Source organism: Barbus barbus (genome assembly GCF_936440315.1).
Source record: "Barbus barbus genome assembly, chromosome: 31".
Classification (NCBI taxonomy): domain Eukaryota; kingdom Metazoa; phylum Chordata; class Actinopteri; order Cypriniformes; family Cyprinidae; genus Barbus; species Barbus barbus.
In genome coordinates, this window is record NC_136759.1 from 18,755,015 (window position 1) to 18,769,874 (window position 14,860).

The 14,860-nt window shown below is 36.9% G+C and overlaps 2 protein-coding genes and 1 pseudogene across 3 annotated transcripts; 1 reads left to right on the forward strand and 2 right to left on the reverse strand.

Annotated features, from left to right (window-relative positions):
• The first annotated feature begins 1,134 nt into the window (after positions 1–1,134).
• proca1 (protein interacting with cyclin A1) lies at positions 1,135–4,456 on the forward strand. The gene is made up of 4 exons (XM_079387139.1): positions 1,135–1,740; positions 1,846–1,978; positions 2,552–2,686; positions 2,807–4,456. Exons 1-4 carry the CDS (start codon positions 1,209–1,211, stop codon positions 4,260–4,262), a joined length of 2,256 nt encoding a protein of 751 aa, XP_079243265.1. The 5' UTR covers positions 1,135–1,208; the 3' UTR covers positions 4,263–4,456.
• A 1,457-nt stretch (positions 4,457–5,913) lies between these two features.
• Positions 5,914–8,783, reverse strand: LOC306851732 (dehydrogenase/reductase SDR family member 11-like; annotated as a pseudogene). The gene is made up of 7 exons: positions 8,652–8,783; positions 7,693–7,897; positions 7,523–7,617; positions 7,295–7,424; positions 7,096–7,188; positions 6,953–7,018; positions 5,914–6,708 (listed from the first exon to the last, which is right to left on the reverse strand). The product of its transcript is annotated as a dehydrogenase/reductase SDR family member 11-like (transcript).
• A 1,518-nt stretch (positions 8,784–10,301) lies between these two features.
• On the reverse strand, positions 10,302–13,618 carry LOC306851733 (carbonic anhydrase 4-like; the record flags this gene model as incomplete). Its single annotated transcript, XM_079388171.1, has 9 exons — positions 10,302–10,478; positions 10,560–10,723; positions 10,930–10,996; positions 11,074–11,166; positions 11,585–11,718; positions 11,838–12,002; positions 12,457–12,504; positions 13,040–13,056; positions 13,614–13,618. 9 exons carry the CDS (start codon positions 13,616–13,618, stop codon positions 10,302–10,304), a joined length of 870 nt encoding a protein of 289 aa, XP_079244297.1.
• Positions 13,619–14,860: the final 1,242 nt, after the last annotated feature.

Below are 14,860 nucleotides of genomic sequence, written 5' to 3' on the forward strand. Positions count from 1 at the left end.
TACACTGATTTTCAGTAACTACATGTAGATCTTCATTGGTCTGCATTGAAAAAGCCCACTGTTCCAAATTAGGTCACTACCCATTCCTTTTGTCAAATTAGAATGCCCAATCTCGTTGGGTCGGAAGAATCACCCCATCTCTTGTTACTATGCAAAGCGCCAAAGGAACCTCCTCCTTGATGCGTCACCAAAGTAAATCTCGAGGTGTGGGGAGAGATGGGGTTACTGGCGGTCAAAACACACATATCCATTACACCCTACATTCATTATGTAGGATTACAAATTCCGGCGCGCGTGCACACAACAAACACGGCTTGATTAAAAAGAACCTACATTTTAAATAGTAATTAATTTTAAAAGAAAAATATGCTATAGTCCTATTGTAGCCTATTTGTAGACATGATGTAAAGTTTGTGGGCTATTGTTTTTACTCTGTGAGGTGACTTCGAGGGGGTGGAAAGTCATTTATTTAAGTATGTTCTAATGTTTCAGCTCCCCTAGCACAGTCACCTTAACTCAAAGATGTTTTAAACAAAATACCAACGTTTGTGATATTTGTGAAATAACAAATGGATGAATAATGCTCGTATTTAGAAATTGCTTGTAATCGGACTTTTGTGCTTACTTTGACATTGTTAGACTAGACTATATAGGCTATGCGATCTCTAATCTTTAGTTTGGAACGTCTTTGTAGAATCCATACCTAAATTTGCCTTAAATGTGCTACGTGTAATTCTGTTTTATGTGCTTTAACTGTAATCCCATGTCTTCTATTGTCAAAATGTAATAAAAAATAATATTAATACAAAATGTGGTTTCAACAAAGCACTGATTTACTTTAATAAGGAATTAAAAACAACCCTTTTGTTTGTCAGCTTTCGCCTTGCAACATTTCCCTCTCGCAAATCAGAGAAACACGAATTTGCCTTTTGCAAATATATAAGGTCCACTGGAAATGAGAATCCACTGGAAATCATTGCACATTGTTCATTTGCCACAGGGACGCCAGAAGGAGGAAACAGATGCACATAAGGGTATTCAAGTTCATTGGAGGAGGAAAGGGTTAATTAAATGACAGACCCCTCCCATTATTGACCGGCAATATATTAATACCCCCAGCAGCCGGTGAGAGAAGCCGGTACTAGTTGGACAGGAGAGGCTGCGGTGCTGTCTGAGACTCCGTGGTGCTGAAAGTGCCGCCCGCCGCGATGTGGTCCGTGTTTTTTGTGTTTCTGTCTTATCTAGACAGGAACTTTGTTAAAGGCGAATTCTTAAGCCAAGCTTTAGATGCAGAAAAAGAGAGCAAAGAGCTCTTTTACATGCTCAACAACACTATTTGCGCCAAAAGTTCGGTTGTGGGAGAGTATCACCTCCATCAGGTTACCGATGGGGCTGAAGAGGTTCGCTCAGTGCATGACTCTGAGGGCCGACTGGTCGACTGCTCTGTGATCCAAAACGAAATGCAGGTTAAATCCTTCATGCACGTGTGCAGACTTGGGCTAAGACACCAAATGAGCTCCGATTTGGAGATGAGTTTGACTAGGGTGTCCGAAGCGAAGGCGAACTGTAACAAACTGAAATCTAAAGGCGACAGGAACGTGATCACGACAACAAAACAAGCTAAAGAGCCGAACTCCGATGCAGCGAACAATAAAAAGACGCGAGCCAAGCGAGGCTTCACTTATCCCGGGACACTTTGGTGTGGTGCAGGAAACATCGCAGATCATTATGATCAGTTAGGTGAGTTGACTTTAATTCACTGACTTGAGTAGCCTATTATTTTTCATTCTCATACTGTAGCAGGTGTTTAGGCATTTTGTGCATGTGTTTTTTTCCCCCCCTCAGGCGAATTCGAAGAGACCGACAAATGTTGCCGCGTCCACGATCACTGCCCATATGTCATCCATGCGTTCTCCTCCAATTATGGATACACCAACTTTAAATGGCACTCCCTTAGCCACTGCGACTGCGACAATGCGTAAGTTTGATGTGGTCCAGATATGAAAGTATGACAGCAGCCTTCAGCGGCATGATATGCAATACTCCATTTAAAACTACTTCAAACGCTCAAAAAATAATCTCACTGTTGTCTATATGCCGTTTTTACAACCTTATATCAAGTGTGAGGCACTTATGAGAATTTTTGTGTTTTTATTTTATTCTAAAATGTGACTAAAATGATGGAAAAACTTGACAATTATGCAAAAAAAAAAACTGCATTCTAACCTACAAATTTTCTTGATATTTGTCAGTTACAAAACATTAACACGTGCTTCATTTGGAGATGTTACAACAATCAACACCAATTCATTTTTACTGAAAATAATTTTTCATTGAAACATTATGAGGATAACTAAATTTAAGGCTTCAGGTAGAAAAAAGTCAAGTTAATGTTTGCAGCAGGTTACCAATTTTTGCAGTATGTTTTTTTTTTAAAACTGATGTTAGACCTGCAATCAAATCTAAATGCTGAAAAAACAGACATTTTGAAATCATCTCCAAATCTATTTAAGCTAATGAACATTTATACGTTTACATCTGCATTTTACAGCTTAAAGGAATGCCTGCGACTTGTCAATGACACTTCATCCCGAGTGGTTGGACAAGCCTTCTTTAATGTGATCGAAGCTCCTTGCTTTGAGTTTTCATTTGAAGAGCAGTGTGTTGAGCGTCACTGGTATGGGGTGTAAGTATCAAATTCTATGTGATTCAATCTAATTCCTTCCTTATACTCTGGCGTACAGTCTACAGTACCCAAATTAATAGCCAAATTAATGCAGTTTTTACTTTTCCCTCCATCATAAAGGTGTAAAAAGTATGACAGAGTTTCTGTCGCAGTCATAAAAGAATCAATCCCTTATGACTTTGGAGGCATTGATGTCATTGATGTATTGACAATCGCTCCTCCTAAACAATCAGACGAAAAAAAGCAGAACACAGCAACCTCTGAAAGCACAACACAATCATCATTCTCTGAATCAAAGCCCGCCGCCCCTGAAGAGCCCTCGCTCACAAACGTGGTGACAGCTGCAGAGGATTTCATTAAAGTGCTCGCCACAGTCTCCACCTCTCAAAGCTCATCCGCAGACACAGGTAAAGGAGAAACTCAGACATCAGAGAAGAAGAAGAAAAATTCCAGCAAGAAGAAAAAAGAGAACAAGAAGAAACGAGGAAAGGGTAAAGGCAGGAAGAAGAATAAAAAACTTGACGCCGTGTTAAAGGTCGATGAAGGAACGACCGGAGCGCCATCGACCGGTCAATCAGAGGAGGTCATGGGTAAGAACAACTTTGCGGAGGAAGCAGCGAAGATTAATCGGTTTAGCATAAAAGAAAACAATTTCATGAAAAGCGAGCTAGACTCTGAGGGAAATTCTAATAAGATGATGAGAGATGATCCTCAGAGGGCAGTGAATGATAGTCAGGATGTCGTAACTATTACCACCTCGATAAAAACAGATAAAGAACCAGAGATTCTACAGCACAGACAAGCAAACAACACAGAGTTAGTCTCCACCTCACCTACAGCTCACATTTCCCCAGCTGTCCATGATAAGACCAGAGCTAAGCTGAGACAAAGAGCCAGAAAGAAAAAGCAAAGAAAAAACAACCCTTCCACAGAAGCCAAGGAAGAAACTCTCTCGACTAGTCCGTCCGAAGGTGTTAGCCTTATAACGTCAACACCCGAAAGTCCAACTGACGCTGTAAGAAACGAGGTGATGCAAAGTACAATGCATACAGAAGAAAAGGGACTTGTAGTCACTACTACACAAAAAACACCCATTGTTAGAACCCAAAGGCCAAGTTTGAGGCAGAGAGAAGGAAGAAAGAGAATGAGGAAAATCATTGCTTCCTCTACAGAAGAACCTCCTCGTGATTTCAGCTCTCAGGATCCACCATTGTTCACAGGTTCTGCAACTGTTGGGTCAACCGAAGTACTAAAGCGACTGGGATTGGACCGACTTGAAAACCCAAACGAAAGCTTGAAGGACTCAAATGGTAGAAAGAACAAAGGAAGGCGTGTAATCAAAATCTGCTATGAAGCCGTTTTGCCTGACGATGCAGACACGACACCCCTCCCGACTCTGATCGAAAAGGACACAGAGTTTCAGTTGAAGGATCCTGAGATGAACACAGCACCAATGTTTCCTCTCCTACAGACTAACACTCCATCCATGGCAACCCGCAGACCTAGGAACACAAAAATGAGGAGAAGCAAGAAGCGAGGGAATCGAGAAAAGCGTGGAAAAGTTAAGAGAGAATGAAACTCGAGAAGCTCCGCATGGTGCGAACAAATGGTTTTTATATCTTCTAGGCTGCCATATGATATTGTTTTAATAAGCAGCATGTTTTTACCTTCTCTGTTTTTATAGCTCCGTTGATGGTAGACTGAAAGATTGGATCAATTTTATGAAGTATGTGTTTCTCGACATGATTGCTGAATAAAGTAAATAAGAGCACTGGTGGTCCTTCCATAGCATGATTTGAGCAAACATTCTTCTTCTTCACAGTATGGGTTTTGTGTTTAATAAACTAAAAGTTAAGTGTTCCTCCAGGTTACCTGATTATTTACAGCATTTGCCCTTCTGTATAAAAAAAAAACCCCTAGCCATGTATCTGTAGTGCACTGAGTTCATTTTTGATAGTCTTTGCTCTTGCACAGGCTTTGGCCTTTTTAGGCCTTTGCCAGTGGACTTAAGCAGAAAGGGTCACATTCTTCTCAAAGGATAATCTGCTTTAGGTACCTCACCCACCATCCGACATTAAATGAGTATTGTAACACTGGACTCAAATCTCCTATCAGCTGACCCTCACATGTTCTTGTTAGAAAGCAAGGCCTTTGCATTCAAGCCACGGTGTTACAATAATGCATATTAAGTAGGAATTTCTTAACGTAGAGGTTTGGACATGCATCATTTATCAGTATGTGAATTATGGGGTTTGGGGAATCTGACCTCCTAATCAGGATTTGAACTATTAAATTGGGGCCACTGAAAATATATGCGTTTCAACAGGGTTTTCAAACATGTTCTCTTGAAATATACACTACTCAAGGGAGCCCAGTGTGGGATTTCCTTTATTCAAATGAGGGAACACCCAAATTTATTCATATTATGGCCTGAACATCACACCATTTTGCATCACACCAACTTCCTCCTCCGTGACCCCGCTGTACTCAGCAGTTTCAGAACAAGTGTGTGAAAACAATGTGGAGTCTCATACCAGCTCTCTGGTTCCCAGACATGGAATAATAATCCTGCATTCAGAGGGTGTAGACATTATGAAATAATATACATTCCAAAAACAGTACAATAGTCTCACTTACAAAGCATGAAAGACAATTCATGATTGATTCCGCAGCGTTTCGTGCTGTTACGATCATGGAAATGGGGTTAAGAGGGCAGGACCATGTTCCCATGAGAACAAGAGGCTTTTGCTGAGTAACTGCACATTCTGCCCGCATGCTGAGATGAGACGTGTCAGGTCATCTAAGACCACAGAGGAACCCCACTGAATGTCAAGCGGGTAAAAAGTATGAAAAGTGGCAAAATAACTAATCTGATTGTGTTTGGTTTAAAGCAAGGTGATGTTAATGAGCTTTACATATTTAAGTAGAATATTTTAATGGCAAAACAATGCTTCCCACACAGCATTAACACACATTTTATACTCAGGGCTGAACATTTCTGGTTGCTAGGCAGTTTTCCTTGACATTCCAATCATGCATGAGGAGGAAACTTTGGGCCGTGAGCAGCTATAGAGTATTAAATTGAAAGCAAGTGCAAAAATCAGTTGAATGATTGTCATTTACACTATAAATACACAGAAAGGTAACACTTGTTTATCAATACCTTTCATTACTATATGTTTTAGGAGGAAAACAAGGTGTCAGACTCTTTTACTAACTTCAACCATGCTTGACAAGATAATTTATTAAGGTATTGTTTTCCACACTTGGCATGATAATGATGGCAGTAGTTTACGTTTCAATATTTAATAGATGTCACCCTTGATTTCAGAGGGAACCAGAAAAACCAGACCCACACTTTAGGAATAAAAATACAATTTATCAAAAGTGAAAACTGGGTCTAGTTATGGATATACCAGCATGGATATACATGGCAATTCAAAAATATCAGTTTAAATGCACATGATTTTCTTTTATCCATGAAACAGAGGTAAATGTTTGAAGAATATCCTTGCTGTTCTTATAATGAAAGTGAATAAGGATCAACACAAAAGCATCATAAACGCATGTCATAAAACACTGCACCAGATCAAGTCTTCAGAAGTAAATTAAGTGTTATACTTTTGTGTTTTACGGAAGTCAATAACTTAATCATGAAGTTTGATTAAAACCACTGATGCAATGTAAACTATTAATGCAGAGCTGCAAATTCAGAGCTAAAGTCAGCACTGATTCTTTGTAATTGTTTATTAATATGTCGAGCAAAATAAATGACAGTAATTGCGCATTTTGCAAGGCTGATTTTTTTTTTTACATTTAAGTAAAACAGCACCAGGTGTACAAAAAATGTACATGAAATGTACTATTATTTGTAAATGTACTAGTAAATTGAACAATAATTATTTTATCAATTTATTTATTTTTGTACTTAAAATTCTGTACTTCATCACTGTCACAGTGTGTCGAGATGCTTCATCCTGTTACATTGACTGCTCCACTGGCATGATTTCAATGTCAGCAATCTACACAAAAGGAAGGAAAAAATATATTATATTAAACAATTCAGCCATTAAATCACGATATTACCTAAAAAAATACAATGCAGATATTTTCCAATGCTGCTCAAGTTGATTCTACATCAGTATAAACCAACAAAGAACAGCAATTGTTCTAATCTCTGACAAATTCTTTTCACCAAAATATCCCATTCTTCTCATAATCAAAACACTGATTAAGTGACAGCAAACATGATGGATAATCGCTTACTTGAACATGAGGAGGAGCACTCAGGACATACACCACTGCGTTTGCAATGTCAACTGCTTGTAGGCACTGAAAATATGATATTTAAACACATAAATGATGACCATCAACATATTGTATAGTAAGGAATCAGAATTTGTCTATACCTTTACACGTTTGTAGGTAGCAACAGCTAGTTCTGGGTTTTCGCTAAAGAGCCAGTAGGCAAATTCTGTCTCCACTAAACCAGGAGGAATACACTGTTAAAGAAAGAGCACACTTAGTACCAACAAGTCTTGCATGCAGTAATCATATTACATAAATAAAGTGTTCAACAGAAGCACATCTTGAGCCTCCTGCTCTTACTGTGGCACGTATATGGGTTTTGGCCTCTCGTAACTCTTGCCTCAAACCTTCTGTGAGAGCCGTCACTGCATATTTGCTGGCAGTGTAGAAGTGTGCATCACCATTGTTGATGACTCGGTGCCCACAAATACTAAAAACATGTATTTTAAGACACTGAATGCTTTTGTGTCTGAACATAGACAGGAAACTGTGTACACAGAACAAAGGTGCAATAAAATACACCTGTACCTGTTGATATTAATGATATGACCATCATCAACTTTTCTTTCTTTCATGGACTGGTAAGCCTCATGGGTGCACACAGACAGGGCAATGACATTCACCTGCAAAATGTGAACATTTGGCCATGACTCATTCTGCATGTCCGATAAGGAAAACTGCTTATTTGAGTTACATACATCCATTATAGTCCTCCAGCTACTTGTTTTCCCGCTCAGTAGAGGCCCTCGGAGAGCCAAACCAGCATTATTAATGCACACGTCAATGCCCTGATGTTGACCTTTGATCCAGGAGAACATTGATAACATGTCGTCCTCAACAGACAGATCACATTGGGATCAGAATGCCGCTGAATCTACTACTGACACATTCTGCTGCCAATTTCTGTTAAAGGAAAGAGTACTTTGAGATTCACATTTCATGAAGGGTACAAAGCTCAAAAACACTTGGCATATAAAAAAATTGCTAACGCTCTTGTATCATAATATGTCAGAATGCAATACACACTGCATCATTCTTGTATATAGGGATAGTTCACCCCAAAATGAAAATTATATCATCATTTACTTCCCCTCATGTTGAAAATCTTCAGTTGAACATATTTTGAAAAATGTAACTAAACAGTTGATGGATCATTTGACTTCCAATGTTTTTTTCAATGGGGTCCGTCAAACAACGTTGTAGGCCATATTCTTTGTTTATGTTCAACAAAAGAAGGTTATGAACAACTTAAAAGCAAGTAAACATTGACAGAATATTTATTTTTAGTGAGCTAGCCAATTTATTTAATAATTTTTGACATTTTTGCTACAGAGGGATAGACGCTTTGTTCACGGCTTCAGGATATACATTATTTACATTTATTTATTTTAGCAGACGTTTCCATCCAAAACACTTGCAAATGACGCCAGAGATGGCATAAAATCTCAACTTAATTGAATGCCCCCTTTTGTTTCCCAAGAAAACATGCAGATTTCATAAACATGAGAATAATAGACTATTATTCAGTTACTTGACCAAAACAGGCTGTGGACTATCTCGTGCGAGGTGCTACGTATACCTGCGATTTCCTCACATGATTTTTTTATTTACTTATTTATTTTTACGATTTACTCCTCGTAGGTGTATAATTAATTACCTCAATTTGTTCCACATTTCTGGCACAGCCGACCACCTTCACGCCATGCCGGACAAGAGACTTTGCGATTGCAGCTCCGATTCCCACTGAAGCTCCAGTAACAAGAGCAACCCTGCCTTTCCAGCGATCCATGTTACTTGATACTCTCACGAAGATCAAATACTGGACAGCTGACTGTGTGGTCACAGTGATCAGGGTTGCCAGGTCCAGCAAAACTTTACAGTCCAAACCTGCTCACTCCCAAGCACACCCGTACAGAACTCGTTCCCCGCTTTTATCAATTTATCAGATTTATCAATTTTATCAAGTTCTCCTTTCGGTTGCCGGATATTTTAATGGCAGCGGCCATTTGCACATATTTTTAACGATAGATGCTATTTACACTAAGTGCAAATAGCAATGGATTCTGTTTACACCAAGTGAAAATAGCAGTATTTTTTAACGATATGCTATTTACACTAAGTGCAAATAGCTATAGATTCTATTAACACTATGTTAATTATACTTATAATTATACACTGTTAATTATACTACTATGATATTTATACTACTTATTGCAAATAGTGGCAATTATCTGCACCTCAGTATTGTAGAACATTATAAAACAGTACGTAATAATAAAGGATTGAGTATAATTCCAATTATTAAATGGATGACACCTTATTGGGACTATAAAGCCCTCCCTACACCTACCGATACTTTTATTTTTAACTTTTTTATTATTATTTCCTTTATTTTTATTGGAAATAAATGCCTTTCTGGTGTGATATGAGATTTGAAAAGGGAGAAAAAAAGTTAGCAAAAGGCGGACTCGAACTCGTGCCTTATGCCACAGAGACTGATACTGAATTGGCGTCTTCTTTTAGTGTGGACTAACCCAATTACACCTTGGTGGGCGGAGTTAGTGTAAATAGCCTTTGCCAGCAAGGCCGGCCATTTGCACTTAGTGTATATAGACACTCCGTATTTTAATACCAATAAGAAATCGCCCAACTTGTAATGTCAATGAATAATCTGCCTTCTGAGAATTTGGCCAATGAGAACACACTTCCCTCTTATCCCATAAGGCTGTAACAGTTGCAGTAGTAAAATTGTTCAGCCTGTAAAATTTTGCAGGGTTAGTTATTCATTATACATTGAAACAAACAAACAATCATTGTATAACCATGTATTTGTTTGTTTGTTAGTCAAATTTATTTTTATTGTTTTATCATTTGGATTGAACATTTACAAATACAGAAAAACAAGAATACAGTCATTAGAATTATAAAAATCACCAAGACCAGTTCTCAAAGTATCGTCTCATAATATCACGTGCAACCATGTTTCTCTATGTCCTCTATATGCTGTATAATGTCATACAATGTCCTTTTGCACTTGTTAATTTTTACGTTCCACAAATCAAGCATTCTACATTCTTGTAACAGGGAATATTATGCGGTTGCATGCAAAATTTGGAACAGAGTTGATTTTCACAACATTTCATTCAGTGAAAGTTCAATAGATGCCAAAATTATGATTTTTCTCGAATGAATTTTCATTAGATACAGACAGAGAAATTCGAGAAGACCTCAGACGTGTTTGACTACTTGCCATGATGAATGATAAATAACTTTCTTCAGAGCAAAACCCCAAAGATAAATTAATAAATTAGACAGCGAGAATATAGAGGGATGTGAAAACAGAGCTGACCAATAAAGCAGTGCTAACACAAAACACATAACTCCTAGAATGATACACTTCACATCCATTCTGCAGCTGAACAGGCCGGTATGTGTTCACCATGGCAGTCCCATCAGAAAACGCCAGGTCTGAAAATGCAGAAAGCTGCAAGACAAAGATAAAATGGTTTTCTTTTGTTCTTATGATGTGTTAAAGTTTCACTTGTTTATACGCACAACAAATTACCTGTGCCTTGCTGAGCGGTATCGCTTTCTCAAATATTGTCCAGACCACAGCTTCAGAGCAGCCTGGTGTGGTGAGGGACCCCTGGTAGCGGAAGCACCTCTCCAATTCATTATGGGGGAGAATAAGCATGTCTAATGATACAGCTGACAGTGTTACATTGGTGCCTAAAAAAAGATGTTTTACAAGTTGTCATGAAGTTCCCGTTCTTTGTTCTAAGTATAGTCTATTTGAATTATATCACATTATCAAACAGGTTCCTCCCATATTAGAGATATTGTGACCTTGAGCGACTATAACACTGCTGTATATCAAACAAAAAGCAATAAATTAACATATTTATTAAGCCTGAAGGTATATAAAATAACCTTACCAGGATGTGTAATATTTTTTAGAGAATTTAGGATGCCATCATATTTTTTATTGGCACTTTGTGACTCCTGTAAGATAAGATACATGTGATAAAATCCTGTTTCATTATCTGCAAGTAACAAACATTTAGAAAATGTTGTTTTACCTCATAAAAAAATCCAAGAACAGCAACTCCTGAAGGGTCAACAATGGCTTGTTCCACAGAGTCGTAATTGTCTTTTATATGTACAATGTGAAGCTGTAAAGATACAAAATACAAATGCATGCTTAGTTTCTTACCAATTCACAGATAAGTGTAGGAATAAAAATCTGTCTGTCCACCTTAAAAAAGCAATTTTCTATGTAAATTTGCACGATTTCCAATTTATTAGCTGCTAACAAGTAGCCTAGAAGAATTGCAAAGTGCAGTAACTGGTAACTATTTGCGCTATGAGTGTTTCTAGAGTGTTTATGAATACGTTAATAAATTAAAATAGTATGATAACAAATAGCACTTTGCAGTATCAAGCAGCATAAGCGATTATTTTTGTACAGCTAAAACGTCTGGAAGGAAGCTGATGATACCGGAAGCCATGCACACTCAAGGTACAAATGGACGAGCCTGCTCTTATGTTAAGATGGATATCTCATAAGATGATATCTCAATAGCCTGTTACCTCCATAGGATATTTCTCTCCATCTATAGTATGTTCTGATCCAGGGCCACCTTTCTTGCCCCAGTGCAGGTGAAGCTGTTGAGCTTTGTAATTGGCTCCACTAATTGCTGATCTGTCTGGCAGATTAACTTGCACTACAGATAATAAAATACATGGCGAAAATGGTTTATAAAGTGAAACTGATATACAGTTGCCAGTAATGGGTAAAGGATATTCACCATTTAAATGTAGGCTATACTTAAGAGTAACTTACCTGTGTGTCCATTGTTTGTAATGACAGTATTGATTGTATCTTGGTAGCCTGTAAACTGCACTGGGCTCAGACGACTGTCAAAGACAGTTTTCTTTGTTACAATGTTAATGGGTGACTGTTTTGTATTTCCACAGGCTCCGGCTACTGATGCCCAGTCATCCGGTCCTATAAAAAAAGTCATGCTATGTTCAATCATAAATTATTGTTCAAAAGTTTAGATTATTTAATGTCTTTCAAAGAAGTGTATTTTGCTCATCAAGGATGCATAAAAAAAAACAGAAATTCTGTATGATTTGTTAAAATGTAAAATAACTGTTTTCTATTTGACTATATTTTAAAATGGCATTTATTCCTGTGATCAAAGCTGAATTTTCAGCATCATTACTCCAGTCTTCAGTGTCACATGATCCTTCAGAAATCATTCTAATATACTGATCTACTGCTCAAGAAACATTTCTTATTAGTATCAGTGTTGAAAACAGTTGTGCTGATTATTTATTCATTTATTATTATTCAAAGACTTCACTGTCAATTTTGAGCATTTAATGCACCCAAGCATTTGAAAAATACTGTATTTTCTGTAATAATTTAATCTAAAACACTGAAGGCATGTGCTCACCTGTGCATGAATGATTGTTGCAAGGTACTTGAGACTGATAGCACCAATCTGAAAGCAAACCAAGTTGACTTATTGCAAGCTACTTTATATATGTAGTGTAATATATTGATATTGAAATATAATCACATTTAATTGATTGCACTTACATGTACATGAAAACAAACAATGACCAATGTAAGTTTTCAATATTCAGGTCATTCAGTTAAGAAGATTTTAACCGGACATCTAAAACCTTCAAAGGTGTTTCATTCCATGTTTCAAATCTGCTTATCCACATATTTTATTTTTTCTCATATTTTCAAATCTGCTTATCCACATTATTGTTTTTTTGCAATAATGTTGTATTAATTTCAGTGTTACAATTCAAAATCAACAACTCTCATTATCAGATTCTCATAAATCTTGCTGCACTTCGTAAACATTATTCTTGCAGGCCTTCCACTATAATATACAGTAGGCTACTAAAATTAACATCTAAAATGATATATTGATGGACAATACCTAAATTCAGCAGCATCGGGTTTCACAGTAAATCTGTTTTTTTGATAAATAAGATGACATTTACACAGTTTAACACACTTACCTGCACTTGAAGCAAGCCTAAAATAGCAAGTACAGAAAAACAGAACACATGCATCCTTAGTATTTGGATCGGGGAAAAATCCACCTGAATGATCAGTCCAGCTGAGGAACAGGGCAATGTATTTTATGATAGGATACTTTGGAGGTGCATTTTAAAACAGCACAATGACCCTCTCTTTCACGTTTTACTGCACAAAACCAAGTGACCATAAAACTCATTTTTATTAGAATGTATTATAATTTAGTGTGTTCAATCTACTCTAATCTAGTCATGGTGACAAACATGTTCTCCACCCATTACAAACTTTCTCTTCTTTTCAAATAGCACATATTATCAGTTATTATCAGTTATCACTAACAAATGGATAATGTGCTCTCCACCTTTAGAGCTGTAAGCAAACATGACAACAGTTAGTAAATGAAGTGACTGACAACATAATAAAAAAGTTACATTTCATTGCCGTTGTATAAAGGTTTTGATACATGGATATACAGCATAATGTAACATTTAAATACACCTGTGAAAAAAATGTAGCCCAGATCACTAGTTACAGACTCTGATTTGAAATAGTTACGCCATCTAGTTGTGACTCTGAGATAGCTTATTTGGGGTCATACAACATTTAGATTCCACTTAAAATCCTGACTTGGCAGGGATTTCTAAATTGCCTAAAAATGTCATGCAGTCCTCATAGTGTAGGCATATTTATAATGGTTTGACCGTAGGTAGATCCCACTTTCTCGCACGCCACAATAGCTTGATTATAGGCCTATACAATACCCTAAGATATAGTGATGTAAAAATTTTCTGTTCAGACATAATTTATGGGAACTTAAATGACTTTTTTATGTCTGAAATCTTTTACTGAATCGTCATAAATTAAAAAAGGGTATTCAATGACTCAACAATGAAGGCATTTAGCTCGTCTTACAAACTAAAGGCAAAGATGATAATTGAATTAACCCTGATCTAAACCTGTCTGGATAATACCCATCTTTTCATGCAGTTAGTGAAAAGACGCTATCTATACCATGGTATCTATTTCAGGACTTAATCTTGTTTTGTATAGAAATAGGTGTAGAAAGCATCTCCTCATCCCCTCTTGAACAGTAAGAATCTAATTCACTTCTGGTATGTTCTCTAAATTTCAATTAAAAAATAGAACAAAAAGTACTAAAACACAAAGAGAAATTAGAAATGAAGATGGCATTTTCCGGCTATTTTTATGGCATAAAAAAAACTTTTTTTATGGGCCAACTTTGGCCTGCGGGCCCTAGTTTAGGCATCTCTGCGCTATAATTTTATTTATTTTGACTATGTTTGCATACCTTTTATGTGTAGATTTTTATTGTTTTACCCTTGGCGCAGACACGAATGTGCAATCATAAAATATTATATTTCAAAAGAAAAAAATAACTACGACTTTTGCCTCAATAAACTCTTAATTTGCTGCTCATTAATAGTTAGTAAGGCAGTTGTTAAGTTGAAGTGTTGGGAAGGATTAGGGACGTAGAACATGTTCATGCAGAATATAAAATTGTTCCAAAAAGTTGTTTCAACTTAAAATAATTTGTTACCCTGCTGACTTAAAATTTTTAGTTTAGTCAACTTGAAATTGTAAGTTACTCAATATTAATTTAAGAGACAATAGGAATATTTTAGTTGCATAAACTAAAAATTTTAAGTCAGCGGGGGTAACAAATTATTTTAAGGTTTAATTTTTTGCAAGCATTAATAAACAGACAATATGTTAATAATAGGCATGCTAATAAGCAGCAAGGTAATAGCGAGAACTGATCCCTATACTAAAGTGTTACTGTG

What these genes read in the sequence shown, in the direction of transcription:
- proca1 (XM_079387139.1), top strand. Translation starts at nt 1,209, where the DNA reads ATGTGGTCCGTGTTTTTTGTGTTTCTGTCTTATCTAGACAGGAACTTT. An exon ending in CACTGCGACTGCGACAATGC is followed by an intron (nt 1,979 to 2,551) that starts GTAAGTTTGATG and finishes TGCATTTTACAG; the next exon opens with CTTAAAGGAATGCCTGCGAC. An exon ending in GAGCGTCACTGGTATGGGGT is followed by an intron (nt 2,687 to 2,806) that starts GTAAGTATCAAA and finishes TCCATCATAAAG; the next exon opens with GTGTAAAAAGTATGACAGAG.